Here is a 27,432-nt window from a genome sequence, read left to right as displayed (position 1 = left end):
TTTGAAAAATTTGATGTCCAGTGTCAACATGGGAACTTTTACCAAATATTTTCTCATGCTCAACTTTCCATGCATTAGGATAGTTTTATACACCATTGCCCCTTGAGAAGGCAGGGCAGCATTTCCTCAAATAAGAAAATTTGGGACAATTCCCAATAGTGAGTGCAGAAAGTCAACTGTTCCAGGTTAAAAGTATTTCAGACTGGTCTCACACTGCCACCTTGCAGCCAGTCTCACTCAGTTCCCCAAGTTGCTTCTTACTTTGGTGGCTCCCCAGGTTTCCTTTCCAACTTGCTCAGCATACTTTTCATCATCTGTAATCAGGAAGTTATCAAATATTGTTCCAGATTTAACCTGAAAATTAAAATACACACTGTTACAGCAATGTTTGTCAACAAAATAGTGATAGATGGTATATGGCTTACAAACCACAGGGGGTCCACTTATTTGCAAGGTGGAAATACAATCAATCCTATGCTAATAACATTTTGATGACCAGAAATGCACATCCAATTCTAAATGCTGGCAAGACATTCAAAGTAATGAAGGTTTAAAACATTCCAACCCAACTTCTGCCAGTGAAAACATCAAACACTTAAAAACTTCATTTTAACATGTGGCCTTGAATGAACTACTCAAGTAATTTGGAAGGAGGTGAATATAGTGGTGCTGCAGACAGACCCAGGAGTGGAGACAGCACTGCTCCAAATGTTTTAACAACCCAATCCTAATGCCGACAGCACTGTACATAGTGGAAACAGCCTGTTAAAAGAGCTAAATGTTGTAAGCAAAATCATCCAATCACAGAGATCAGTGCACAAAATGACAGTGCTGGCAATGACCAACGGGTTGCAAAAACTGGAGAGCAACAGACCAGCACAGGGCATCATCAAGAAGCATGGGAGATGGGAGGAGTCACGTGATGGAGTAGTGGCCGGACGGTGAACTCCAGCCCTCTCCAGAAAAGTCGGGAAAAACAAAGGAAAACACAAAGGCACAGAAATAAAAGTTACAGAAAAGTGAGTATAAAGGTGGAAAGAAGATGGCGACAAAAAAAGAAAAATCGAAAGCAACAGTAGGAAGAGAAGACAAAGGAGGAAAAAGGTGAAGGCCTTACCTGTCCGAAGAGGCCCGCTGCGGAGAGAGAAACCCGCTCCCTCAGGTCGGTAAATAATGGACTACAAAAATGGCTCGCAGAGCCGAGTAAAAGTGCGCGATGCGAATGAAAAAAAACACACCGACGGGAGGGGGGACCAGATGGGGAGTCGATCTCCACAGCCGGCAACGACAGCTGCAGAACACCTGCAGCAAGAAGAGACCACAGAAGACAATGGAAACAAGAAAGAAGAGGAGGAAAGGGCATCAAAGAAACAACAGATGGCCAACCCAGAGGAAGAAGAAGAGGAAGAGGAAGAGTACAGTGAAATAGAAGAAGAAAAGAAAGGCAAGGTAAAGGATATACTTGCTCTTATTAAAGGATACATGGAGTCATTTAAAGAATGGCAAACACAGGAATTTATGGATTTAAGAAAAAGAATAAACAACACAGAAGAGAAAATAAATAAAATGGAGATGACCTTAACAGAAATGGGAAAGAAAATGGACAAGATGGAAGAGCGGGCAGTAGCAGCAGAAATGGAGGTAGAAGACTTAAAAAAGAAATTGGAGAAATCTAATAAAAAAAACTAAAGAGACACAAGAACTACTAGCTCAAAAAAATAGATACAATGGAAAACCATAACAGAAGAAATAACAAAGATAGTGGGCCTTAAGGAAGATGAAGAAGGCAAGAATATGAGGGAGTTTATAAAAGAGTGGATCCCTAAGACCCTAGGATGTCCAGAACTACAGCAAGAAATGGAAATAGAAAGGGCACATAGAGTATTGGCCTCTAAACCACAACCACAACAAAAACCAAGATCTATTGTAGTAAAATTCCTAAGATATACTACAAGAGAAAAGGTACTGGAGAAGACAATGGAAAAAGTAAGAGGGCAACAAACCACTGGAGTATAAAGGGCAAAAAATCTTCATTTATCCAGATATAAGTTTTGAACTCCTAAAGAAGAGAAAAGAGTTCAATACAGCAAAGGCGATTTTATGGAAGAAAGGGTATAAATTTATACTAAAGCATCCAGCGGTATTGAAAATATTTATTCCAGGACAACAAAACAGACTCTTCTCGGATCCAGAAGAAGCATGAAAATTTGCAGAACAATTACAAAAATAGACTGAGGGAGGAAGACGGGTAATGAGAGTTAAAATGATCACGATTGATATGTATGTGGGTAAAGACAAAAATAGACTGAGGGATGAAGACAGGTAATGAGAGTAAAAATGATCACAATTGATATGTATGTGGGTAAAGAGGTATAAGAGTGAATAGAGACAATGAGCATACATGAATGTATCTGTACTTAGAGGAAAATATAGATAGTATAGACAAGAATTAATAAGGGAAGGTAATGGAATAGAGAGAATAAGGAGGGAATTAAAAGAGTGACCTTTGTGACATATGAAAAGTGAAATCTTTTCTGGGGGAGGCGGGGTGGGGGGAAATAGCGGTCACTGCAAAATCAGTTGACGCTTGCGAGTGGATTCGCAAATCCAAATGGAGAGGGGAGATGTGGTTGTCCGACAAGGGATAAAGGACAACTCAGGAGGTGAAGGGGAGATTGGGGATAAATAAGATAGAAATAGGAGAATAAGGAAAATGTTGGATGTTGTAGGAATGTTGTCTTATAAAGAGTTGAAAATAAGAAAACAGAAATGGAAAAGGAGGAAAGGTAATGATGGAAAAACGGAAAGAGAAGATAAACAAAATATGACAACATTGTCTGACTGGCTTAATGCAACCTAGATTGTATACCTAAAATGGATGAGGGGGGGGTGGGGGGGTGGTTTGGGAGGAAAGGGGGGGGGGAGAAAAAGTCACTGTATATGTGTGAAAAAGAAATAGTGTACATCATGGCTAATGTGATTTATGGCGTGAAAAATAAAAAAATTTTTAAAAAAAGCATGGGAGATCACCTTACAGGACAGTGAACATGACAGCAGATCAGCAAGGGGCTCAGTGGCTGAGAGACCCACACAGACTGCAGTCAACTTGCTGTCGGGGAACTGTACAGGCTGCTGGACACTGGCTCATCAGCCTTTGAGAGGGTGCTGAGGGCAAGGTGGCTCCTGACAGACCTTCGGCACTGAAGGTTTCCTGATCATGCTGAAGGTTTGGATCTACATCTCAAATTGCTGATGAATCAAAGAGTGCATGGCTGGAGAAGAACTGGAGACTAATCCACAGGCACTGAAGCAGCACTTTTGCTTCTCTCTCAAAATACAAGGGGCACCAGGCAATACTAATGGCAGGCAAAAGTTAAACTATATCATGAATGTTACATTTTAATGTATTATTACATGACAAAAGAAACTGTGAACATATAGTCATAGTTTCATGTTTTTAGCATATGTTCTGACACCACAACAGCTAGGAATTAAAACATTAGAATATACCTTGAAGGGTCAAGTTGTAGGGAAATAGATTGCTAATTCAACAGTTCACTGCATTATTCAGACACCCACATTTTGTACCTTAACAGTCTTGCTGTTACATATTGTGGGCCATGCTTTAACATAAAAATAACATCTTCTAATGAAGAAGGAAGACCAAGTTTGGAAATTTCCATGCCTTCAGGCCTTGAACCACTTCAAAACAAAATCAAAATGCAGCAGCATTGTGCCAGTAAAATCAAAACAGAATTCAAGTATCAGGCACTCATTTTTGAGATATTTGTACAAATCTCTCTGCTGTCAACTAAGTGTCACACTAACCTGCCACAAATCTAGACCAATTACACCAATGTCCTTGTAGCTGTAAAGGTTGGAGTCTGGAATATATTCTGGATTATCAATTTCAGGATGAATCCATTTCCCTTTGTAATCTGGATTATCAATCTGTGCTGGTTTCCATTCACCCTGGTGCAAAAGAAATATCAACAATCTGCATTAGTAACTGAATCCTGCTAACATTGGCTCAGGCAGCATTGGAGAGCAAAATATTAAAGGGGATAATGGGACAAAATATCTTTGAAAGAGAAAGGCTCAATAGAATTTCTGGTGTATTTTTGTTGAATGACAACATTGTCTAACTGAATTAATGCAACCTAGATTGTATAACTAAAATGGATGAGAGGGGGGGGGGGGACGGGAGGGTGGCTTGGGAGGAGGGAGGGGGAGGGAGAAAAAGTCACTGTAAATGTGTGGAAAAGAAAAAGTGTATATCATGGCTATTGTGATTTATGGTGTGAAAAATAAAAAAAAAAAAAAAAAAAAAAAAAAAAAAGAGAAAGGCCAGGGTCAGCAGTGACATGTTAAAGTTTTATGGTTGATCTCCAACTAAAATTATTTTAATTCCTTTCCTATTTTGATAAAGGATCAACTAAAATGTTAACTATTTTGTTTAGCAACTGCTCCAACCTGCTGAACACTTCAAAAAATTCTACATTTGTATTTCTGCTTTGCATTTCAATGTCAGTTGTGGCTTAGCTGATGGCAAGACTGGTCAGGAAAAAATGGGCATATGCCAGGTACAGAAAGATAGAATCAAGTAAAAGAATGCTGGAGAAACTCAACAGGTCAAAGTGTCCTCAATATAGTAATGATAAAAATACAGACGTTTTTACTTCTAACCAATGTTTACAGACTTGTGTTTTACTTTTGCTGGAATAAAGTGAATCCCTGAGAGTACGAGATGTAGAAGCATACTCAAGAAGGGGACTGTCACATTTGTGGCCCGAAATGTGAAGTTAATAAAACATTAAACAAGTTTTATCAGGTAAACTTCTCTGTGGCTTTTATTCTCCCGTTTCCTTTGTTCTCCTGCTTGTGTTCTTATCTCTCTCTCATACCACGTGACTTCCGGTATATCTCATACATATTCATTATCATGACATCCCTCCTTTAATCAGAAATAAACTTTACCTTCACTTACCAATATCCCTCGGAAACATACAAACATCGTAACTAATGGTAATACTATAACTCAACTACATAAAATTTACTTCCTACAGCACTCATACATGCACTTTATGATATAAGATTAAAATACTGTCCCAAAGTTCTTATTAAAACTATGGCACAAAGTCTTCGTATCGTTTGGGCGGTTTCCAGTTTCGTTTCGGCCTGCCTGCAATATTGTCGTCGCTTCTCGGTTGTTCACACTCAGCGTCGGAAATACTGCTCACCACGACTTCAGGTGTTTCTGGCGCTCTAGTCACTTCATCAGGAGTGCTGGTAACTGCCTCTGGAACATCATCAGGTCGCTCAGTTTCAGCATCTCGTATTGGCCTTTCAACCTCTTCGCTCGATGTATCCCTGGACTGGTACCTTTTTACACCTGAGACATTTCTCTTATACAGGACTCCAGTCGGAAACTTGACTGTCACCATACTGCCACTTCTGGATACGACAGTATAGGGTTGATGGTAATAAGGTGTGTCTAGCTTACCACCAGTTTCATGCCTCACTAGAACATTATCTCCTGGCATGATGTCTGAGTACTTGGCTCCACGTTTCAAATCTGTGTAGAGCTTTGCTGCACCTTTCTTTTCAGCATCGTGGTCCCTCATCTCCTGGTCGTCTCGGATTTCCTTTATTTCTGGCATTTTTGTGCGGATTTTTCTCCCAAAAAATGCTTCTGCAGGACTTTTTCCAGTGGTTGCATGAGGCGTTGCTCGATAGACAGCCACATAAGATAGCAATGCTTCTCGCCAATTTTGTCCTTCTGCGTGTGCAATCTTCAATCGTTTTTCAATGGACTGATTTTGTCTCTCTACTTCTCCTTTGGCTTGCGGCCATTTCGGAGTTACTTTATGATGGTGGATACCTGTGGTCCTCATGTATTCCGCAAATGTCTCTGAAATGAATTGTGGACCATTGTCAGAGTATAATGTAACAGGTAATCCATATCTTGCGAATATCTCTGCTAACGCTTGTATTGTTTTTTCAGTGGTTGTGGACTTCAACACCACGTACTCATAGTATCTGCTGTAGTAATCTATCACTACCATAATTGATTCACCCATCGGTAAGGGTCCAAGAAAATCAACAGCTACGTCGATCCATGGTCCTGTCGGAAGTTGCGTACTCCGGATCGGTTCTGGCAGATTACTCCTACTTGTGATTTGACATCCATGACAAGTTTTAACAAATTTCTCTGCGTCTTTATCACCACCTGGCCACCATACCTTGGTCCTGAGGTTTTGCTTGGTACCAACAATGCCTAGGTGTCCTTCATGCGCTAAGGATACGATCTTCGGTCTCAATCTTTGCGGTATCACTAATCTGCAACCTCTTAATACACACTGTCCGATGCAACAAAGTTCGTCTCTAATGGGAATGTAAGCCTTGTGAGTACACTTGTCCCATTGTCCACTCTGTATGCATTCTCTTACTTCCATGAGTTCTGGATCACGTTCGGATTCTCTCTCGACTTCCTTCGTAGTCAGAGCTTTCGGTGTCGCCTGAATAGCTACGAAGCGTACAAAGCTCTCTGTTTCTGTTCCCAATTCTGACTTGGATTGTGGACATCCATCCTTCACCAATCTGGACAGCGGATCAGCAATGTTTGCTTTCCCTGCAATGTGGATTACTTTATATTTGTAGGGTTGTAGTCTGAGTACCCATCTCTCTATTCTGGCACATGGTTTGGATCTAGGTGCATAGATCACCTCTAATGGCTTATGATCTGTGATGAGTTCAAATTCAATGCCGTATAAATATACATGGAACCTCTCACAGGCCCATACAAGTCCGAGTGCTTCTTTCTCTGTTTGAGAGTATCTTCTTTCCACATCTGATAACGATCTGCTGGCATAGGCAATGATTCTTGGTCCTCCATCATGCATCTGGACCAACACGGCTCCTAAACCAACCGGGTTGGCATCCGCTATGACTTTGGTTGATGCCGCCGGATCGTAATATCCAAGAGTTTTTGCATCTGTCAGGCTTTACTTCAGCGCTGTGAACGCTTTCTTCTGCTCAGATCCAAAATGAAATGGTACACCTTTCCTGGTTAGTTTCCTTAGTGGTTCTGCCACTGTAGCGAAATTAGAATGAACTTTGCACAAAAATTGACCAATCCCAGGAAACTCCTCACCTCTGTTGCGTTCTGAGGTGCACGTGCCTCTTCAATAGCTTTCACCTTGGCCTCTGCAGGGTTTAGTCCTTCCCATGTAAGTCTGTGTCCCATGAAGTCCATTTCTGACACACCGAACTGGCACTTGTTTCCATTCACGGTAAGGCCTGCCTCCTGTAGTCTAGATAGTACACGCCTCAACCGTTTGTCATGCTCTTCCTTCGTTGGTGCATGGACTATGATGTCGTCAGAAATGTTGGCAACTCCAGGAATGCCTTGAATCACTCGATGGATTTCATACTGGTAGATCTCCGAAGCTGCATTAATTCCAAATGATAGTCTCTTGTAACACTACAATCCACAGTGAGTCACAAATGTAGTTACATCTCGGGAACCTGGATCCAGCTCTAATTGATGATAGCCCCATTTCAGATCAATTTTTGAGAATACCTTGCTGGTAGTTAGTTCTTGAAGTATTTCCTCCACTGTTGGTATAGGGTGTCATTCTCTAATTATAGCTTCATTGGCCATTCTCATGTCAACAGTCTTATGTCACCCTTTGGTTTGGGCACAATCACTACAGGACTGACCCATTGTGTCGAATGTTCCAACGGTTCAATAATGTCTTGTTCGATCAATTCTTTAATTTTGGCTTCGACTTTCCCACGAAGTCCAAACGGAGTTCAGCGCATTGGTTGTGCCTTGGGTTTGACCGTTTCATCTACCGTTAGCTTCAATTGTCGACCTTTCAGCTTTCCTACTCCTTGGAAGACTGCGGGGAATTCTTGCTTCATATCCTCGTATGACTGAATTGAATTGACACAAGCTCCAATATGAAGTATTGCCAGGTCTTGCGCTGTGCTTCTACTCAGCAATGGTTCTCCCCTCTCTTCTATGACCATAAACTCTGCTTCGGTGTACTTATCTCCAGCTTCAACAGTTGCAGTAAAACATCCAATGGTCTGCAATGGCTTGGTTGCTGTGTATGGATACAGTTTCTTGGAACACTTCTTTGAGGTACAGATGATCTTTTTCCTTTTCAACTTCTCCCATAAATGTCAATCAATCACATTACTGTCACTGCCTGAGTCTACAATGACCTGCACTGTCACTCCACCAATGATCACTGGGACCTTCTCATGATGTACTTCATTCAACGTAAATTGGTAACAACTCTCTTCCTCCTGGGTATCATCATCATCACCGTCTATCTGGCGAATGGTATCTTTCTTTCCAGGATACTTTCCTTTCCCCCAGGCTTTGCCTTTGGAAGTTGTACTCTTCCTCTTCTGGTCTGCATTGGACTTGCTTTTGCACTTCTTTGCAAAGTGGTCCTTACCTCCACACTTTCTGCAAACTTTGCCTTTGGCCGGGCAATATGGGTCTTTTCCAAAGTGACCTCGGTTTCCACATCGATAACACTCCACGTCCTGTGTCGACGTATATCTTGGCTGATTATGGCGATGTGAGAGCCTCTTAACTTGCTGGCTTGAGTTGTCTTTCAGGGTCATGGTATGAAATTGCCCTTCAACAGCCTCTAATGCAGCAGCAATGGCTAAAGCATCGGTGAGTTCCAACTCACTCCCTCTTTCCAGTAGACGTCTTCTGAGTTTATCTGATCTGCAGTGCTGTACGACTTGATCCAGTAATTGGTTGTCCAAATCAGCTGGCATGTAATTGCATCCAACAGCTAGCTGGCGTAGTCTCGTCACGTACTGAGCAATTGTCTGGCCATCTTCTTGTCTCGTTCTCCGAAACAAATGGCGTTGAAATGTAGCATTCGGTGTCACTACATAGTGGGCATTTAATGCATCTACCGCTTTCCGGTACTCATCCTTTCTTCCAGTATTCAAAAGTGCCTTAAATGTTTTCCGAACTGCAGGACCAGCAGTGAAAAGAAGTAACGCCCTTCTCTGTGCTTTTTGTTCAACTGTACCGGTATGAAGAAATAAGCCACGACTGTCGGCATAGGATTCAAATTCTTCCAGCTATGCCTTCCACTTCACACTTAGTGCTTGCATCACCCGTTGGGTCAAAATGAGCAATTCCACTATGTGTTAGAAAGTCACCGTCTGCACCAGCCATGAGGAAATATTCCAGCCCAAAAGTACTGAGTCAAAGAGAAAATTCTTATCACCTTGAAATTGTCTGTAATCTTGTTTAGTCTTTAATTTTCTTCAAGCTTATCCCATCCACGTCGCCAATGTCACATTTGTGGCCCAAAATGTGAAGTTAATAAAACATTAAACACAAGTTTTATCAGGTAAACTTCTCTGTGGCTTTTATTCTCCGGTTTCCTTTGTTCTCCTGCTTGTGTTCTTATCTCTCTCTCATACCATGTGACTTCCGGTATATCTCATACATATTCATTATCATGACAGGGACAAGACAACTTTGTTTACTAAGGGCAAGAATATATTAGGAACAAAGGTTAACTAGGGAGAGAGCAAGTCCCCTTCAGAATCAGTTGAGAACTACTGCTCTAGATCCAATTGTTAATGAAATATTTGGCCCATTTCCTTTAGAGTTAGGAAACATGCACATAACAAGTTAATTAGGTACAATTAAAAATGGTTTTCAAACTTTCTTTCCACCCATACCACCTTAAGCAATCCTTTGCTAATCACAGAGCACTGATGGCAGAGGGATTACTTAAAGTGGTATTTGAGTGAAAAGAAAAAGGTTGAGAGTCACTGGTCTAAAATGAACACTTCTCATCCAAATTTATTGTGGAGGGCATGAAAGCTGTGGAATTCAGAAAAAAGAACAATATCTTGAAATATTTAAATTATGGAAGAGGTTTTGAGGTGCAGAAAGGCAAACAAATCCCAGGGGCTTGAATAACTGTACTCAGCTATTGTGGGAGGGAAGAAATTGTAGGAACATTGGCAGATTTTTGCCTTTTGCCACAGAAAAACCACCAAAAGACTAGTGGGTACCTAACAATAAGCATTTACTCAAGAGCTGCAAGGTTAAGCCAAGAAAACAATAGGCTGGTGAGCCTACTCTAGTGGTGGGAAAGTTACTGGAGGGGATTCAGAGAGGAAAGGCATGAATAATCAGCATGGCTTTGTGCATGGGAGAGTATCTCAAATTTAAACAATTTTTCGCAGAAGTAACCAAAAGAATTGATGAGGATGTTTACATGGACTTTAAACAAGGCTTTTGACAAGATTCTACAAGGTTGATTTGTCTAGATTAGATCACAAGGAATCCAGGATAAGCTGACCAACTGGGAAAAATGTGCCAAGGAATGGCAAGTGGAATTTAACTCAGACTAATGTGCAGCAATGCATTTTGGGATGTAAACCAAGGGCAGGACATGCAGTGAAAGACTGGGCTCTGGGGAGTTTTGCACAAGAAACAGAGCATATGTATATAGTTCTCTAAAACTGGCAATTCAGGTGGTAAATGTAGAACAGATTTACTTGCCTTAACAGGACAGGGCTCAGAGTACATGAATTATGTCATGTTACAGCATGCACATTGTAAAGACAGCAACTGTAATACTGTGACAGTGTTGGTAGGAAGGATGTTATTACATTCAAGAGTCAAGGATTTTAATCAGGAGAGCCTGGAACATTTTTCCTGACATTAAGGAGGCAGACTAACAGGTTCATATTATAACACAATGATGGTCTTCTCCTCCCATCCACCCCCCAACCAGACAAGGGCAGTGGAGACCAAACCTACATAGAATTGGTTTCAGATGAGAGGGGAAAGATTTAAAGGAATGCCAAGAGGCAATCCCCCCCCCAAACAAGAGCCACTACAATTGGTCACAAGCAGGAACAGACAACATTTAAAACTGTTGAATGTGTACAAGGATGAGAAAGGTTTAGGAGGGCTACAAGGCATATTCAGACAAGCGGGAAGAGCTCAGGAAGGCTCCTTGGTCAGCAGACAAATCACAAAAAGGAACACAAGTAGGCAATTTGGCTCACCGAGTCTGCTCTGTAAATCCACCCCGAACTAAACTGATCTCACATCTAAATTGGGTTAAAAGTCCTGTTTTATTGCTGTACAACTAGGACCATGATATATTTATGCCTCGATTAGTTCTGTAGCATAGCACTTCAATATCCAAAGCAAAATAAGTGATCAGTTGCAGGTTCAGGATATACCTTGTAGTCTGGGTTCTGAATCATTGGTGGTTCCCATTCCCCATCCATCTCATCATCCCAGTCTTCAGGTTTCTTGGCATCAGGGTCAGGAATATGCTCTGGTTTGTCCCAGTCCTGATGGGAACAAAAACATGCCAGGGATCATCAAGGAAATAGCCATCCAACTGTGCAACCATCCTATTACCACAGTAGCCCAAGTTACCTCAGGTTTTACATCCTCAGGATCATCGATCTTGGCACGTTCATCCCAGTCTTCTGGTTTCTTGGCTTCTGGATCTTTAATCTTCTTTGGTGGGAGGAAGTCCCAGTCTTCTTCCAAACTGCCCGATTCAACTTTCTGGTTGTCAATTTTTACCTCATAAGTGTTGTCAGGGCGGATGATGAGGGTATAGAGATGTGTAAATTCATCATCCTAGAAAAAGGAACGGTGCTTCAGATGACCAGGAGCACAAGTAAAACACGCCCACATGCAATGCAACACTAAGCTATGCCTTCATTACAACTTATCAATTATAATATTGTAACAATCAATACATGGGTGCACACAGGCAATTTATGAAATATTTGATATTACTTTTGCCACTAACAAACCATTTCCATTCCATTTTGGTATGGCATCCTTTAAAGAAGCATTCCAGAACAAATTATACCATGTGAGTATAACATGAAAATCTGCAGACACCACGGTTGAAGTAAAAACCATGCTGGAGAAACTCAGCTGGTCAAAGAATGTACTTCAAGGTATGACAAAATGGTAGGGGTGGAGGGGCAGGAGAGAGAAACACACGCAGGAGATAATAGGTAGATAAAAGAGGGAGACCACAACAGCAGAGTGGGAAAGCTTTGAACAGATAGAGAAAGGGTGGAGAACTGGAGGAAAGAAAACAAAGGGAATGGGAAGGGAAGGAGACCAGACAGCTGGTTAGCAGATACTGGAGAGGTCCATGTTAATGCTATCCAGTTTTACAGATAGAAAATCAAGTGTGGCTTCTCCAATTTACAGGTGGTCTTGGTTGGAGAGTGCACGAGGCCACAGACAAAAATGTCAACAAGAGAGTGGGCACAGTATCTGGGAGATCCCCGTCACTGATGCAGACAGAGCGAAGGCGCTCAGCTAATAATGACCCCATAATTTTAATCACTAAGAGGAATTCACTCACTTTGCAGCGCACATCCTTGGATATCAAGTGATTCTTTCCTTTGTAATTGAAAATGACATGCACTTTCTTCGTCCCTGGTCCACAGATGTCAGGGCCTAGAATTTAAATGGTAAACAGTTATCCTTACCCATTGTTACTTCAAAAAAGATTAAGCATGGTTCAATCACATTAGAGTACAATTAAAACCTTGCTCATTGATCTAGAACTAGCCCAGAAAACTGATCAGTAATAATGACAATTACATTTTTTCCCCCCACTCTTCCAATGTTTTAAATTTGGGTTCGCCTATTAATCTGTATATCATTCAAAACAATTAGTTGAGAATGTAATCAAAGACAAAATGCCAACACCCAAAAAAATGAATGTAGTGAAACAAAAGTCTGCAGATGCTGTGATAATAAAAAATACTGGAGTAATTCAGTTCATGCAGCATCTATAGGAAGTAGAGATAGAAACCAACTTTTTGGGCCCACCTCCCGATCGGTGGACTTCAAAAATGGTTCTCGGAGCCAAACAAAAGTGTGCAAAGGAAAGAGGACACGACAGGAGGGGGGGGTCAGCCGAGGAGCGGGCAACCACGGCGCAACCAGCTGAGAGATGCCCGACACCAGGGCTCTCAGCTGGAGGAGGAAAGCAGCAGGAGAGGGAGTGAGGTACCAGGTGAGAAAGAAAGTCGACGGGGTGAAAGGAAAGAAGAGCAGCAGCAGGAAGCTCAACAGATAAGCAGCTCAAAAGAAGAGGACCATCAACAAGAGGCCAAGCAAGAAGAGGCCCGACAAAGTGAGACAAGCTACTAATCAGAAGAGACACAGATACAAAGAAGACGACACAAACACAGGTACAGACAAAGAAGAGGAAGACGACCAAGATCTTCTCAGAGAGATAGAAGGTAAAACAGTTGGACAGAATATAGATAAAGCTTTTTTTGAACAAATGAGAGCATTAAAAGAATGGTTGTCATTAGAATTTAGTGCAATTAAAAGAAAAAAGAACGGAGGAAAAAATGCAAAGTTTAGAACTAGTCATGACAGAAATAGGGAAAAGAGTAGAGAATGTGGAAGAGCAGGAAACGGCTGTAGAAATGGAAGTAAACTACTTAAGAGGAAAATTGGAACAAAGTGACAAAAAATTAGACACTAGTTGTTATTTCAGAAAATTTATATGTTGAAAATTATAGTAGGCAAAACAACAAAAATAGTGAGCCTGAAGGAGGCACAGATATGAAGGAATTTATAAAAGGATGGATCCCGAAGGTCCTGGGAATGACAGAAATGCACGAAGGAATGGAAAAGAAACGGCACACAGAGCACTAACTCCGAAACCATCAAAAACCAAGATCCATCTTAATAAAATTTGAGATATTAGACAAGAGAAAATATACTGGAGCGGGCAAGGAATAAAATTAGAGAAGAAAATAAACCATTGCAATACAAGGGTCAAAAAATATTTTTTTTACCCACAAGTTTTGAACTCTTAAAGAAGAGGAAGGAGTTTAATACAGCAAAATTGATTCTATGGAAGAAAGGTTATAAATTCATGTTAATATATCCACCTGTGCTTAAAATATTTATACCTGGGGAGCAAAACAGACTGTTCTCAGATCTGGAGGAAGCACAAGAATTTGCAGAACACTTGCAGGACAGAAGGAGAGATGAAGAGATGTAGCAAGAATGAAGAACAGCGATAAAGTATATATAAAGATGTAAAAACAATGTATATGTAAAGAACTAAAGAGGGAAAGAAGGAAGGGAAAAAAAGCTTTGTTATATGTGTAAAAAAAGTGTTTTCTGGGGAAGGCTGGGGGTGTGGGAATAACCGTCACTGCAAAATCAGTTGACGCTTGCGAGAAAGATCACAATCCAAATGGAAAGGAGAGTTGTGGTTGCCCAGAAAGGTATAAGGGGCAACTCAGAGGGGGATGGGAAGCATTTGGGGTTATGGTATTATTGGGTGTGGGAACTGTTGGGGTATTTTACTCAATGTATAACATTGAGTTTAATAAGGGAAAACTAAGATGAAAAAGGGAAAAAGGGGGATGGAGGTGGCAAGGAGGTGGAAAAGAGGTGTAAGCAAGATACAAGATAGCCACATTGAACAATGACTATAAACATTAATGGAATACATAACCACATTAAAAGGAAGAGGCTACTAAATTTATTGAAGGAGGAAAATATAGATAAAGCATTTTTGCAGGAAACACATCTAACTGAAGTGGAAAATAACAAATTAAAGAGAATGGGTAGGACACGTAGCAGCAGCATCCTATAATTCAAAAGCTAGAGGTGTAGCCATATTAGTTAACAAAAATGTAACAATCAAAATAGAGGAGGAAATAATAGATCCAGCAGGGAGGTATGCAATGATAAAGTGTCAGATATACTCAGAATTTTGGAATTTGCTCAATATATATGCGCCTAACGAGGAGGATCAAAAGCTTATGCAGGATATTTTCTTGAAGATTGCAGACACACAAGGAAATATATTGATAGGAGGGGATTTTAACATTAATTTGGATCCAATGTTGGATAAAACTGGACAAAAGACTAGCAAAAAAAATAAAGTAGCCAAATTTATGGTTAAATCAATGCAGGAGATGAAACTTATAGACATTTGGAGGAGGCAACACCCAAGAGAGAAGGAATATTCATATTATTTGAGTAGGCACAAAACATACAAGGATTTATATGTTTTTGTTGTCGTTGGCCCATATTCAAGGGAGAGTTAGGAAAACTGAGTATAAAGCTAGATTACTATCTGATCATTCACCCCTGTTATAAGCAATAGAACTGGAGGACATCCCACCAAGAACATATAGATGGAAGTTAAGCATGCTACTTAAAAGGCAGGAATTTAGGAGTTTATTGAATGCCAAATTAAAACATATTTTGAAATAAACACAGGATCAGTGAAAGATAAATTTATATTATGGGACACAACGAAAGCCTTCATTAGAGGACAGATAATAAGTGACTAAGATGAAAAAGGATTACAATCGGGAAACAGAGCAGTTGGAAAGGGAGATAGTAAGTCCAGAAAATGAATTAGTAAAAAGGGATGATATCACGAAAAGGAGAGAATTGGCGGACAAAAAAATAAAATATAAAACATTACAAACGTACAAGGTGGAGAACATAATGAAAACAAAGCAAAGTATTACGAACTGGGAGAAAATACACAAAATATTAACCTGACAACTTAAAACAGAACAAGCTAAAAGAACAGTATTGGCATCAAGGAATAAGGACAAACAAATTGCATATAACCCTCAGAGATTAATGAAAATTTTAAGGAATTTTATGAACAATTATACCAAACTGAGAACGAGGGAAAAGATGACAAAATAGAGGAATTTTTAGCTAAAATTGAATTGCCGAAATTGCAAGAAGAGGAACAAAACAAATAAAACCATTTGAAATAGAGGAAGTGCATGATGTATTAAAAAAGCTGCCGAACAATAAAGCACCAGGAAAGGATGGATTTCCAATAGAATTTTATAAAACATTTTAAGCTATTAATTCCTCCTCTCCTGGAAGTAATGAACCAGATAAAAGAAACAAAACTTGCCAGATTCATGTAAGACAGCAATAATTACAGTAATACCAAAGATGGGGAAGGATCCATTAACACCTGCATCATATAGACCAATATCTCTACTTAACTCAGATTATAAGATAATAGCGAAATTATTAGCAAACAGATTGGTCGAAAAAATAGTAAACAAGATCAAATTGGATTTATTAAGAAAAGACGAACAGCGGATAATGTCTAAACTTATTAATTTAATTCATGCAGTTCAAGGAAATAAGAAACTAACAGTGGCTGTTGCTTTAGACGCAGAAAAAGCCTTTGACAGAGTAGAGTGGAACTACTTATTTAAAGTATTACAGAAGTTCAATCTACCAGAAAAATATACAAACTGGATCAAAGCATTGTATATTGGACCGTTGGCGAAGGTAGCAGTAAATGGATATGTATCATATCAATTTAAATTAAGTAGGTCAACTCGACAAGGATGTCCATTATGCCCCTCCCTCATTGTTTGCCATAGCAATAGAACCTTTGGCAGAACTGATAAGAATAGAAAATAAAAGGGATAAAAATAAAGGAGAAGTATAAAATCAGCTTATTTGCAGAAGACATCATAGTATACCTAACAGAACCAAGGATATCAATAAAAGAATTACATAAGAAATTGAAGGAATGTGGAGAAATATCGGGGTACAATGCAAGTAAAAGTGAAGTGATGCCAATGAGAAACGCGGATTATACAGAATTTTAAAAAGAATCACCATTTAAATGGCAAGCACAAGCAATCCGATACCTAGGTATCAGGTTAGATAACTTAAGCCACTTGTACAAACTAAATTATCAGCCACTAATAAATAAATTGCAGGAAGACTTAGAACATTGGAAAGAATTACCACTAACATTGATAGGGAGGGTAAACTGCATTAAAATGAATGTGTTCTCAAGGATACAATACTTATTTCAAACGTTATCAATTCCCTTAACAGAATTTTTTTTAAATGAACTAAAGAGAATAAGGAAATTCTTGTGGAAAGGGAGGAAACCAAGGGTAGCGTTAGATAAATTAACAGAGGTATAACCAAGTTGGCAGTCAGTTACGAAACTTTAAAAATTATTATAGAGTCACACATCAAGGTATTTATCAGATTTTTACCAGACACGGGAAAAATCAAACTGGACTAAGATAGGATAAAATAGGGGAGAAGGTGCCAGGACATATACTTTATAAATGGAATGAAAAGCTCACTAGTACTGCATCATTTATTTAATAAATGGAAGAAGATCCATTTAGAAAGGAAAAAAAACTCATTACCAAATACCAAAATTATTATTGACACAAAATCCCTTTTACAATAGATAACCTTTCCTTTCGAGAATGGGAGAGAAAAGGAATCAAAATAGAAAAATGTTTTTTGGGAAATAATTTATTAACATTTGAACAGTTGAAGTACAACATTGTGTCTGTAATCACATATTCAAAGCTGATTCCTTCAGGTAATCTCAATCATTTTCCCATTTATCCTTTAAATAAGCTTTCAGTTGATGATATGCAAACATTGTACTATAAGTTATTCCAGTTAGAAGGAAATGGGAACAACAGTACATGCAATTTGGGCATGTTCGAAAGTGAGTACATTTTGGGAAGAACTAAATCAGATATTAAATAAAATTACAAATAACATACCAAAAAATCCAGAGATCTTTCCTTTAAGTAATATAAGTAGTAAAGAATTAGGCCTCAAATTGGATAAAATGCAAAAAAAATTCATTATGATAGCCCGAGCAGTAGCAAAAAATGTATAACATCAACTTGGAAAATGGAAGTATTTCAAATTCAGAAATACTTGCCACCTCAATTTTAGCCCAACTAGGAGACCATACCAAATCCATCAATAAACTAATAAATTTAAATAGGGCTGCCTCATAATAATTTTGAAAATATGGTAAATACAATCCCCCTAACTCATATTTCCAAGTTAATTTATTCAAAGCTACTCTCAAAAAATTTACCCCTCCATAAGAACTCCCTAACCATTTTATTTAAATCTCTAAAAAAAAAATCAAGTAAATACGGAATAGATTGAAACAAATATTGTATACGCGGAAAGATATTAATCTTAATTGTATTTATCCTTCCCATTAAATTAATAGGTAAATCTTTCCATTTAATCAAATCAGTTTTCATTTGAAATACATCAATTTTTGTTTAGGTGGAATATGAATTTGTTACAATATAATGTGCCTATACTAAAACATTTAGTGAAGTTATGGATAAAGAAAAATAAAATGATAGGTGCTAGGGGAAAATTATTGGCTTCGACTCCATTGTATAATAAACTTATTTCTTTTTCAATACATAATCAAAGTTTATTGCATTGGAGATTTAAAGGTGTGAAAAATTTGGGAGATTGTTTTAAAAAGGGTAAGTTTTTAATCTTTTAATCAGATGAGGGAAGATTTTGGTATTGATTAGAATTCTTTATCATCAAATTTGATCTTTGGTAAAATGTATGTTTGGTAGAGATATGATTTAACCTAAAATGACTAAATTTGAGACTTCTCATGAAGGTATCAGAGAAGGGTTATATTTCATTTATGTATCAAATATTACAGGATGATATGGATAAAAAGGGTTGGGAATAGATCTAAAATTAAATGGGAAGCAGATATTGGTTTTACTTTTTCTGAAGAGAATTGGTTAGATATTTGTTATGATAGTGTAACTAGATTGATAAATGCTTGTTATTCAATGATTAAATACAAATTTTTTTCATCAATTATATTTGAAAAATTTTTTAAATATTGTTTTAATGAAACAGATTTGTGTTTTAGATGTGGTAATACGGTTGGAACTTTTTTTCATGCTGTTTGGTCATGTACACATATACAATCTTTTTGGAAAAAATTTCAATCATTTTTAGAATAGATTAAAATTAAGATTAAAATAGTTTTAGATCCAACAGTATTTTTATTGGGTAGTTTGCAACCTCTGAAAGGCTTGGGATTAGATAAGTTTCAGCTTGCTTTTGTATACTTAGCTTTATCCGTAGCGAAAAAATGTATTGCTAGTATGTGGAAAGATACAAATATGATTGATATTAATAGATGGCATAATGAGATGAAATATTGTTTTAATAATGGAAAAAATTATATATGTTTCACATGATAATTATAATTTTTTTTATTAAAAAGTGGCTGTTAGAATATTTACATTTCAATTTATATTGATTAGATTTTAATATGTATATTTAACTTTTTTTAATATTCTTTTTTATGGCTCTCCTTGGGAGAGTTGGCTGAGGGGGGATCTTTTCTTTTTTCCTTTTTTTATATATATGAAAAAATGTTCATGTTTAATTGCTGTATATGTCATATATTATTTGTTTTTTGAACAAATAAATAAAGATTTTTTTAAACTTGGAAAATGGAAGAGAGCATGAGAATACAGCAATGGTACATGGAAATGAATAAATGTATTCCATTGGAAAAAATAACAATTTTTTTTTAAAAAGTCATTTTTTTTTTAAATTTGGGAACCAAACATAGAACATAACAGAGAGAGCTTGCCTTGGACCTCCATCACCTAAAATGATAGGAAGACAAAACTATTTGATTCAGTGTTTAAAAGTAGACGACACATTTTTCTTGTTTGTTTTCCTTTGTGTGAAGATACTGTTTTATGGTTTCACTGTATTGTATATGTTGAATATTTATGGATTTTGGAGGGGGTGGGAAGAGGGGAGGGTGAAAAAGCCACTGTGTAAATTTAATGAGAAACATTTGTACATATTTTGGTTGATATGGTTCAGTGTGAAAAATAAAAAAATATTTAAATTTTTTTTTAAAAACTATCCCATTGCAGAAGAAACTGCACATCCAATTATTTTTAAAAACACAGCTGACAATTTTGTTAACATTTTCAAGATAAGGTCTGCCTATAAACATTCACCCCATTCTTTTGGATCTTTTTAGGGAATAATTTCTTCCCAATGATTCAGATTTCCAATTGCTAACCAACCACTTGATTATGCACATATGGGCTTGTAAACACCATTGGCAGATGCAGACCATTTTAAATAACAAAAAATTGGAAATATTTGGGACAGATCAGATCTGTGGAAAGAAACTTCAAAAATGATTTTTTAAGTTGATTTATCAATTCTGATAAAAGTCATCAACTGAAAGTTCTCTCAATGCTGTTCTGGTCTTCAGAAAGGAATTGTGTTATGGAACAATGGAAGTCATGTTAGAACCTTCAACAATCCCACTGTGCTCTGGATAGTGAGGAAAATAAGATTCACTTACCAAACATAATATTGTAGTTGGAGTCTCCATGCATATCAGTTTGGACAAGGTCTGACGGGAAGATCTTCACATAACCACCTCCACAGTCAATGGACTGTTCATGCTTGACTGTGAATTGGATAACAACAGTCTTCCCCTCATTGCTGAAGGGCTCAAATGCTGCAGAGAGTGCATAGAATCTGGCATCCTCACTTGTCTGGAGACCTAGAAACAGAATTCATTCATACAAGGATTTTGAGCACATACCAGCCAAAAAATTTGAATTAGCTCCGCATGATAGTGCTATTCCAGGAGACAGTCTCTTACTCTCTTGCCCCATTTTATAATCACCAAGCACAAAAGCTCAAAAATCCTGCAGACGTGGAAGAAATCAGCCTGAAAGGTTTTGTAATCAGAAAAAAACGTTTGAAGTGGTTCTTTGTTTTTTTTTTAACCACTATCAGTTAAGATGGTTTGAGCACAAGTTCCTATCGGTTTTATTTTTATAAACAGCAGGGTAACAGGCTCTTGCGGCCCACCAATTACATCCAGTTGATCTACAACCCCAGATAAGTTTTGATGGGGTGGGGGGGAGGAAACCAACAGACATTGGGAGAACACGTAAACTCCTTAGAGACAGCCAGATTAGAACCTGGGTCGCTGACACTATAACAGCATTGTGCTAACCATGCCACATCATGTTCCCAATCATCTCCACTCTAGGAGTTCACCAGGACACACAGTGCTTCACATGTGCAAAGGTCTGTTCTAAGCCACACTTCCTTCATTACAATAACAAAGATGGGCTCCACTAATCATCCAAACCTTTCCACCCCTAATAATCCAGATGCACTGACAAAAACATCGATTCATGCAGCCTAACTGGCAGGTTTGCTCAAGGTGGGAGAAAACACATCCAAGGAGGCATTAAGCATTCAGAATCTTTCCAATGGGAGCATGAAGGCTAAAGCAGGTGAGCAAGATTCAATCGTCCACCCATCCAGTTCCACCTGTCATGCTACTGAATACTCAATTCCCAAACATGTATGATGCCAGTTATCCTCGAGCATAAGGGACTGCCAATGCAGTTGTCATCAGCAGCTTGAGCTGCATCAGTATGTCTGCACAAAATTTCTGTTGAAATGTTCTCACCCACTAGGACCCTCTTTCTATCTCCAAGTGAAAGGACAGCATGGTTAGAGTAGTCGTTACAGACGCAGCAATCGGACTGGGGTTTGAATCCCACCATGTGCAAGAAGTTTGTATTTTCAACACGTGTCTGCATGGGTTTTCCTTGGGGGCTCCAGTTTCCTCCCAACATTCAAAACACACAGGGGATGTGGGGTGTAATCAGGTGTAATTGGGCAGCACAGTCTCATGAACCCAAATGGCCTGTTACCATGCCGTATGTCTAAATTTTTAAAAATGCACAAGAGGTTCTCTATCATGAGCAAACAAACCATTCACCAGGTCAGACATTCCAAACAAGAAATTCTCCCACCTTTATCCTTTTCTGCATCGCCATAAAACTTGCCAGCAGTCAGCTTGAACTTTCCATAATCAGATTTGTGCTTCGATTCAGTCCATCTCTGCATCCAGCCATCTATTGCAAAGAAATAAAAAATATTTTTTGTACAATGAAACCAAATGATCTTTAATCCAAATAAAATCAATATTAAAAACAAATGCCAGAAAACTCATCAAGTCCAATGTCATATATAGAATGAGGAACATTGCTGCCTTTCAACATTTCATCACCAGATCTGCTGAATTTTTCAGCATATTCTATTTTTGTAACATTTGTTGAGAATACAAACCCTAATTCGTATGCAAGAGGAAATAGCCATGATGAATGAATAGGTGAGAACATGGTGAATACAAAATGCAAGGTCATTCATTTGGGTAAACACAAGAGCAGGGTACTTTAAAAAAAAATGACAGGTTGGTAACTGTTGATAGACAAAAGGGACCTTGTTCATGTCACTGGAAAATTGCATGTGCAATCTCAGTTTGGAAGGCCAATGTTTATCAGTCCTTATGCAAGAGCATCACAATACAGCAGCAGATATAGCGGCATCCGAAGGTGGGGGGAATCGTCCCTGTAATGGCAGCCGACCACACATTCAGGGGGGGGTCTGGGCTCAGATGCCGCTGCACCCCTTCCATCTCTGGCATGAACCAATGTGTCGGGGACATCATGACGTCACTTTCCTGTTTTGGGACAGCCGGACTGGAAGTGGCATAAAAGTTGGCTGGAAAGAGTTTTTTCCTCCTCATCTGAACGTGAGCCAGGCGTTTTCTTCCGTCAGCAGCACATTACACCAACAACAATTAAACGATTCTTTGTGAAATTACAGGTGTAATTAATTACCAAATTTTCAGAATTCAGTTTCAGTTTTTGTCTCAAAATATCATCGTCAAGAAAGAGTGATTCACCTGACTGGTTCCAGATACAGCAGGGTAGCCATCAAAGGAGATAGTGCAGCAGCAGCAGCTCTGTAGATAATGAGATAGACAACAGACTCGCCAAGGCAAATAGCGCCTTTGGAAGACTACACAAAAGAGTCTGGAAAAACAACCAACTGAAAAACCTCACAAAGATAAGTGTATACAGAGCCGTTGTCATACCCACACTCCTGTTTGGCTCCGAATCATGGGTCCTCTACCGGCATCACCTACGGCTCCTAGAACGCTTCCACCAGCGTTGTCTCCGCTCCATCCTCAACATTCATTGGAGCGCCTTCATCCCTAACGTCGAAGTACTCGAGATGGCAGAGGCCGACAGCATCGAGTCCACGCTGCTGAAGATCCAGCTGCGCTGGATGGGTCACGTCTCCAGAATGGAGGACCATCGCCTTCCCAAGATCGTGTTATATGGCGAGCTCTCCACTGGCCACCGTGACAGAGGTGCACCAAAGAAAAGGTACAAGGACTGCCTAAAGAAATCTCTTGGTGCCTGCCACATTGACCACCGCCAGTGGGCTGATAACGCCTCAAACCGTGCATCTTGGTGCCTCACAGTTTGGCGGGCAGCAACCTCCTTTGAAGAAGACCGCAGAGCCCACCTCACTGACAAAAGGCAAAGGAGGAAAAACCCAACACCCAACCCCAACCAACCAATTTTCCCCTGCAACCGCTGCAACCGTGTCTGCCTGTCCCGCATCGGACTTGTCAGCCACAAACGAGCCTGCAGCTGACGTGGACTTTTTACCCCCTCCATAAATCTTCGTCCGCGAAGCCAAGCCAAAGAAGAGTGGGTGTGGAGATGCAGCGCTCCTGTGGGAGTCAGTTGTCCAGTCCACTGCTGGCAGCTCCACATCGGCTTGGAACGGCCTGTTGAGTGAGCCAACAATGGTTTTTTTGAGATCCTGTGACTACAGGGTCTGTGTCCAAGACGGCAGCAACCATGAGTGACTGCAGGCTCCAGGGAATCGGACTGGAGCAGGGCACCACACATCAGCAAGATCCCCACCACCCCACAAGAAAGCAGAAGAGATAACCCAAAAGACTGTCACCATGGAGGTGGACCAGCAAGGTGGCTCTGTGGCTGTGGGGCCAGTGCAAGCAGCAGGATGCTGGCTGGCGACTTGAGGCAATGAACCCACAGAAGCTGCAGGATATTGGAGACTGCTGTCAGACTTGTGCCAGCTGTGGACTGCTGGAAACTAGCTCAAACTGGCTGGAGGGGTACCAGAATGTGAGTGGACGCCGAGTCCCTGACCGTGTCAGAGGTTCAGATCTGGAGCTCAGGTTGCCAATGGTTTGGACTGGAATCTGGCTGCAGAGTTGAATCTACAGACACTCAGCGATTCTGCAGGTGCTCTTGCTTCGCTCAGAATTGAATGAGAGGTTGAAACTAAATCTGGATGATTGCTGACCTGCTATACATTTCCATTTTAAGAAAAAATGTCACACTAAAAGTCAGAAGAGACCCAAGAAATCAGCCCAATCACGTCTCCATTGAAAACAGGCAACAAAAGGAAGAATTAAAATGTAGCAGTGGATTGCTTATCACAAAAACAAAAATTCAATTCCATCAATAGCAGCACTCTCTTCAAATAGGAACAGCCACTCTGTATTTCCCAACATGGGCCACAGTTTTTGTTGTCCAGGGAAGAAGTTGACTGATGTTCATGAATCTGTTTATTACACAAGTCATTGGACGGTGGATAAATAGTTTGCCTACCTGAGTGAAACCTGCTTTCTCTGGTTACCCAAAGGTTAACTCTATGTTTCTAAGACACATTAAGTGACCCAATGATTTTTACAGGGTTGACAGCTCTTATTTGCCCTCAATGATTACCCACGTAGAGTCCTAGCATGTGCGTAGGGTACTGCGGCAGACAGCCCAAGGTGGGGAGGGGCGTAGGGGGACTGGGGCAGACAGCCCAAGGTGGGGAGGGGCGTAGGGGGACTGGGGCAGACAGCCCAAGGTGGGGAGGGGCGTAGGGGGACTGGGGCAGACAGCCCAAGGTGGGGAGGGGCGTAGGGGGACTGGGGCAGACAGCCCAAGGTGGGGAGGGGCGTAGGGGGACTGGGGCAGACAGCCCAAGGTGGGGAGGGGCGTAGGGGGACTGGGGCAGACAGCCCAAGGTGGGGAGGGGCGTAGGGGGACTGGGGCAGACAGCCCAAGGTGGGGAGGGGCGTAGGGGGACTGGGGCAGACAGCCCAAGGTGGGGAGGGGCATAGGGGGACTGGGGCAGACAGCCCAAGGTGGGGAGGGGCGTAGGGGGACTGGGGCAGACAGCCCAAGGTGGGGAGGGGCGTAGGGGGACTGGGGCAGACAGCCCAAGGTGGGGAGGGGCGTAGGGGGACTGGGGCAGACAGCCCAAGGTGGGGGACTGGGGCAGACAGCCCAAGGTGGGGAGGGGCGTAGGGGGACTGGGGCAGACAGCCCAAGGTGGGGAGGGGCGTAGGGGGACTGGGGCAACACAACATGCTTTATTAGCAACTCAATCTCAAACAAGATAAAACAAGCACATACTGAAGGATCCTGCTCAAAACAAGACCACAAATTTTGTTTTTTTTTTAAATTTGGATCAAGTTTCATTGTAATTTACAATGTTATATTTAACAAACAAGTAATGCACATCAGAAGCACCAAAGTGCAAACCCACACCATGAAATAGATAACAAAAATGGATTAAAATGCTCTTTTACATTCAAACATTCTGAAGAATTAAAAATAATACAATAGCCCCAAGGGGAACATTGCACTGCAAAGTCTTTCAAACTAATTGAACTGTAGCTTTCAATAGCTGAAGTTTTACTTACCATTAATCTCAGCAGGACAGAGTAGTTATAGCAAAAATAAACATACATAAGCAGCATTCCAGGCTTGGGCCCTTCAAGATGCACATCTTTATCTTTGCTATATCATGTAGTGTTTGACCTACTGAGTTTCCCCAGCATTGTTTTCCCCAGGAGTCAGTGCTTATCAATATTAAGCAGATTATGGAGCAAAGTTGAAGCCTCTCAATCCACAAACACCCGTGCTCTCCAGGGCTTCAGTGTGACCATCCTGCGACCACAGTGGATCTGAAAGTCCAACGATAACCCTACTGCCTCTACTCTATTTGAAGTCCCCTTAGACCTGAAGAACTACTCCAGTACTGACAATTAATTACAAAACCATTGGCAGCCTTTTCTTCACAGAAGTGAGATGTTTTGGTCCTCAATTTCTTTATCTTGGCAATATAAAGTGCACAACTTAAAAGAGCTCAAGCACAAAACATAGGTTATCTTTGCTAAACAAGGTCACTGTTTGATCTGCTTAGTTTCTCCAGCATTGCATTTTCACTTCAGTGTCTGCAGTCTTTAAGGTTTATATCTTTTACTTTGGTTTGCTAGAATAGAATCCTAATAAATTTATGAACCCATCCCATTTGCCCCTTTACATTTCAGGCTCGCCACCAACACCATGACTGGGGAGGCTAGGGAGTGAGAGCCCAGCCATTGAGCTGGGGGTTAGAGAGTCCAACCAAGCACCCGGGGGCATATGAAGCATGGGGACTGCTGGGAAAAGCATGGGGTGGGGGGGGGGGTGTTGGGGCATGAGGATTGAGGGAGATGACAGCAAAATATGTGGGGGGGGGGTGAGGGGTACATGGAGAATTGGGTAGCCATCACAGGAGAGGGGTATGTGGGATGCACAGGGACAAGGGAAGCCAACACAGAGGGTGGGGAGGGGCGTTGGGGGGACTGGGGCAGACGGGCCCAAGGTGGGGAGGGGCGTAGGGGGGACTGGGGCAGACGGGCCCAAGGTGGGGAGGGGCGTAGGGGGGACTGGGGCAGACGGGCCCAAGGTGGGGAGGGGCGTAGGGGGGACTGGGGCAGACGGGCCCAAGGTGGGGAGGGGCGTAGGGGGGACTGGGGCAGACGGGCCCAAGGTGGGGAGGGGCGTAGGGGGGACTGGGGCAGACGGGCCCAAGGTGGGGAGGGGCATAGGGGGACTGGGGCAGACAGCCCAAGGTGGGGAGGGGCGTAGGGGGACTGGGGCAGACAGCCCAAGGTGGGGAGGGGCGTAGGGGGACTGGGGCAGACAGCCCAAGGTGGGGGACTGGGGCAGACAGCCCAAGGTGGGGGACTGGGGCAGACAGCCCAAGGTGGGGGACTGGGGCAGACAGCCCAAGGTGGGGAGGGGCGTAGGGGGACTGGGGCAGACAGCCCAAGGTGGGGAGGGGCGTAGGGGGACTGGGGCAACACAACATGCTTTATTAGCAACTCAATCTCAAACAAGATAAAACAAGCACATACTGAAGGATCCTGCTCAAAACAAGACCACAAATTTTGTTTTTTTTTTAAATTTGGATCAAGTTTCATTGTAATTTACAATGTTATATTTAACAAACAAGTAATGCACATCAGAAGCACCAAAGTGCAAACCCACACCATGAAATAGATAACAAAAATGGATTAAAATGCTCTTTTACATTCAAACATTCTGAAGAATTAAAAATAATACAATAGCCCCAAGGGGAACATTGCACTGCAAAGTCTTTCAAACTAATTGAACTGTAGCTTTCAATAGCTGAAGTTTTACTTACCATTAATCTCAGCAGGACAGAGTAGTTATAGCAAAAATAAACATACATAAGCAGCATTCCAGGCTTGGGCCCTTCAAGATGCACATCTTTATCTTTGCTATATCATGTAGTGTTTGACCTACTGAGTTTCCCCAGCATTGTTTTCCCCAGGAGTCAGT

General features: G+C 40.9%; 1 protein-coding gene across 2 annotated transcripts in view; it reads right to left on the bottom strand.

Moving 5' to 3' along the window:
• Positions 1–27,432, bottom strand: part of LOC138758361 (calreticulin-like) — a 59,722-nt gene that overhangs the window by 2,137 nt on the left and 30,153 nt on the right. For both annotated transcript variants that reach the window (XM_069927174.1, XM_069927173.1), the window contains exons 2-8: positions 21,730–21,831; positions 20,250–20,453; positions 12,417–12,511; positions 11,459–11,668; positions 11,257–11,370; positions 3,829–3,972; positions 262–354 (exon numbers count right to left, since the gene is read on the bottom strand). In XM_069927174.1, the coding sequence (XP_069783275.1) occupies positions 262–354; positions 3,829–3,972; positions 11,257–11,370; positions 11,459–11,668; positions 12,417–12,511; positions 20,250–20,453; positions 21,730–21,831 (962 nt within the window). The remainder of the gene's footprint in view (positions 1–261; positions 355–3,828; positions 3,973–11,256; positions 11,371–11,458; positions 11,669–12,416; positions 12,512–20,249; positions 20,454–21,729; positions 21,832–27,432) is intronic.

The sequence above is a fragment of the Narcine bancroftii genome, chromosome 3, assembly GCF_036971445.1.
Source record: "Narcine bancroftii isolate sNarBan1 chromosome 3, sNarBan1.hap1, whole genome shotgun sequence".
In the NCBI taxonomy this organism is placed as follows: Eukaryota; Metazoa; Chordata; class Chondrichthyes; order Torpediniformes; family Narcinidae; genus Narcine; species Narcine bancroftii.
Note: the sequence above shows the minus strand (reverse complement) of the source record. Positions and strands in the feature narration are given on the sequence as shown.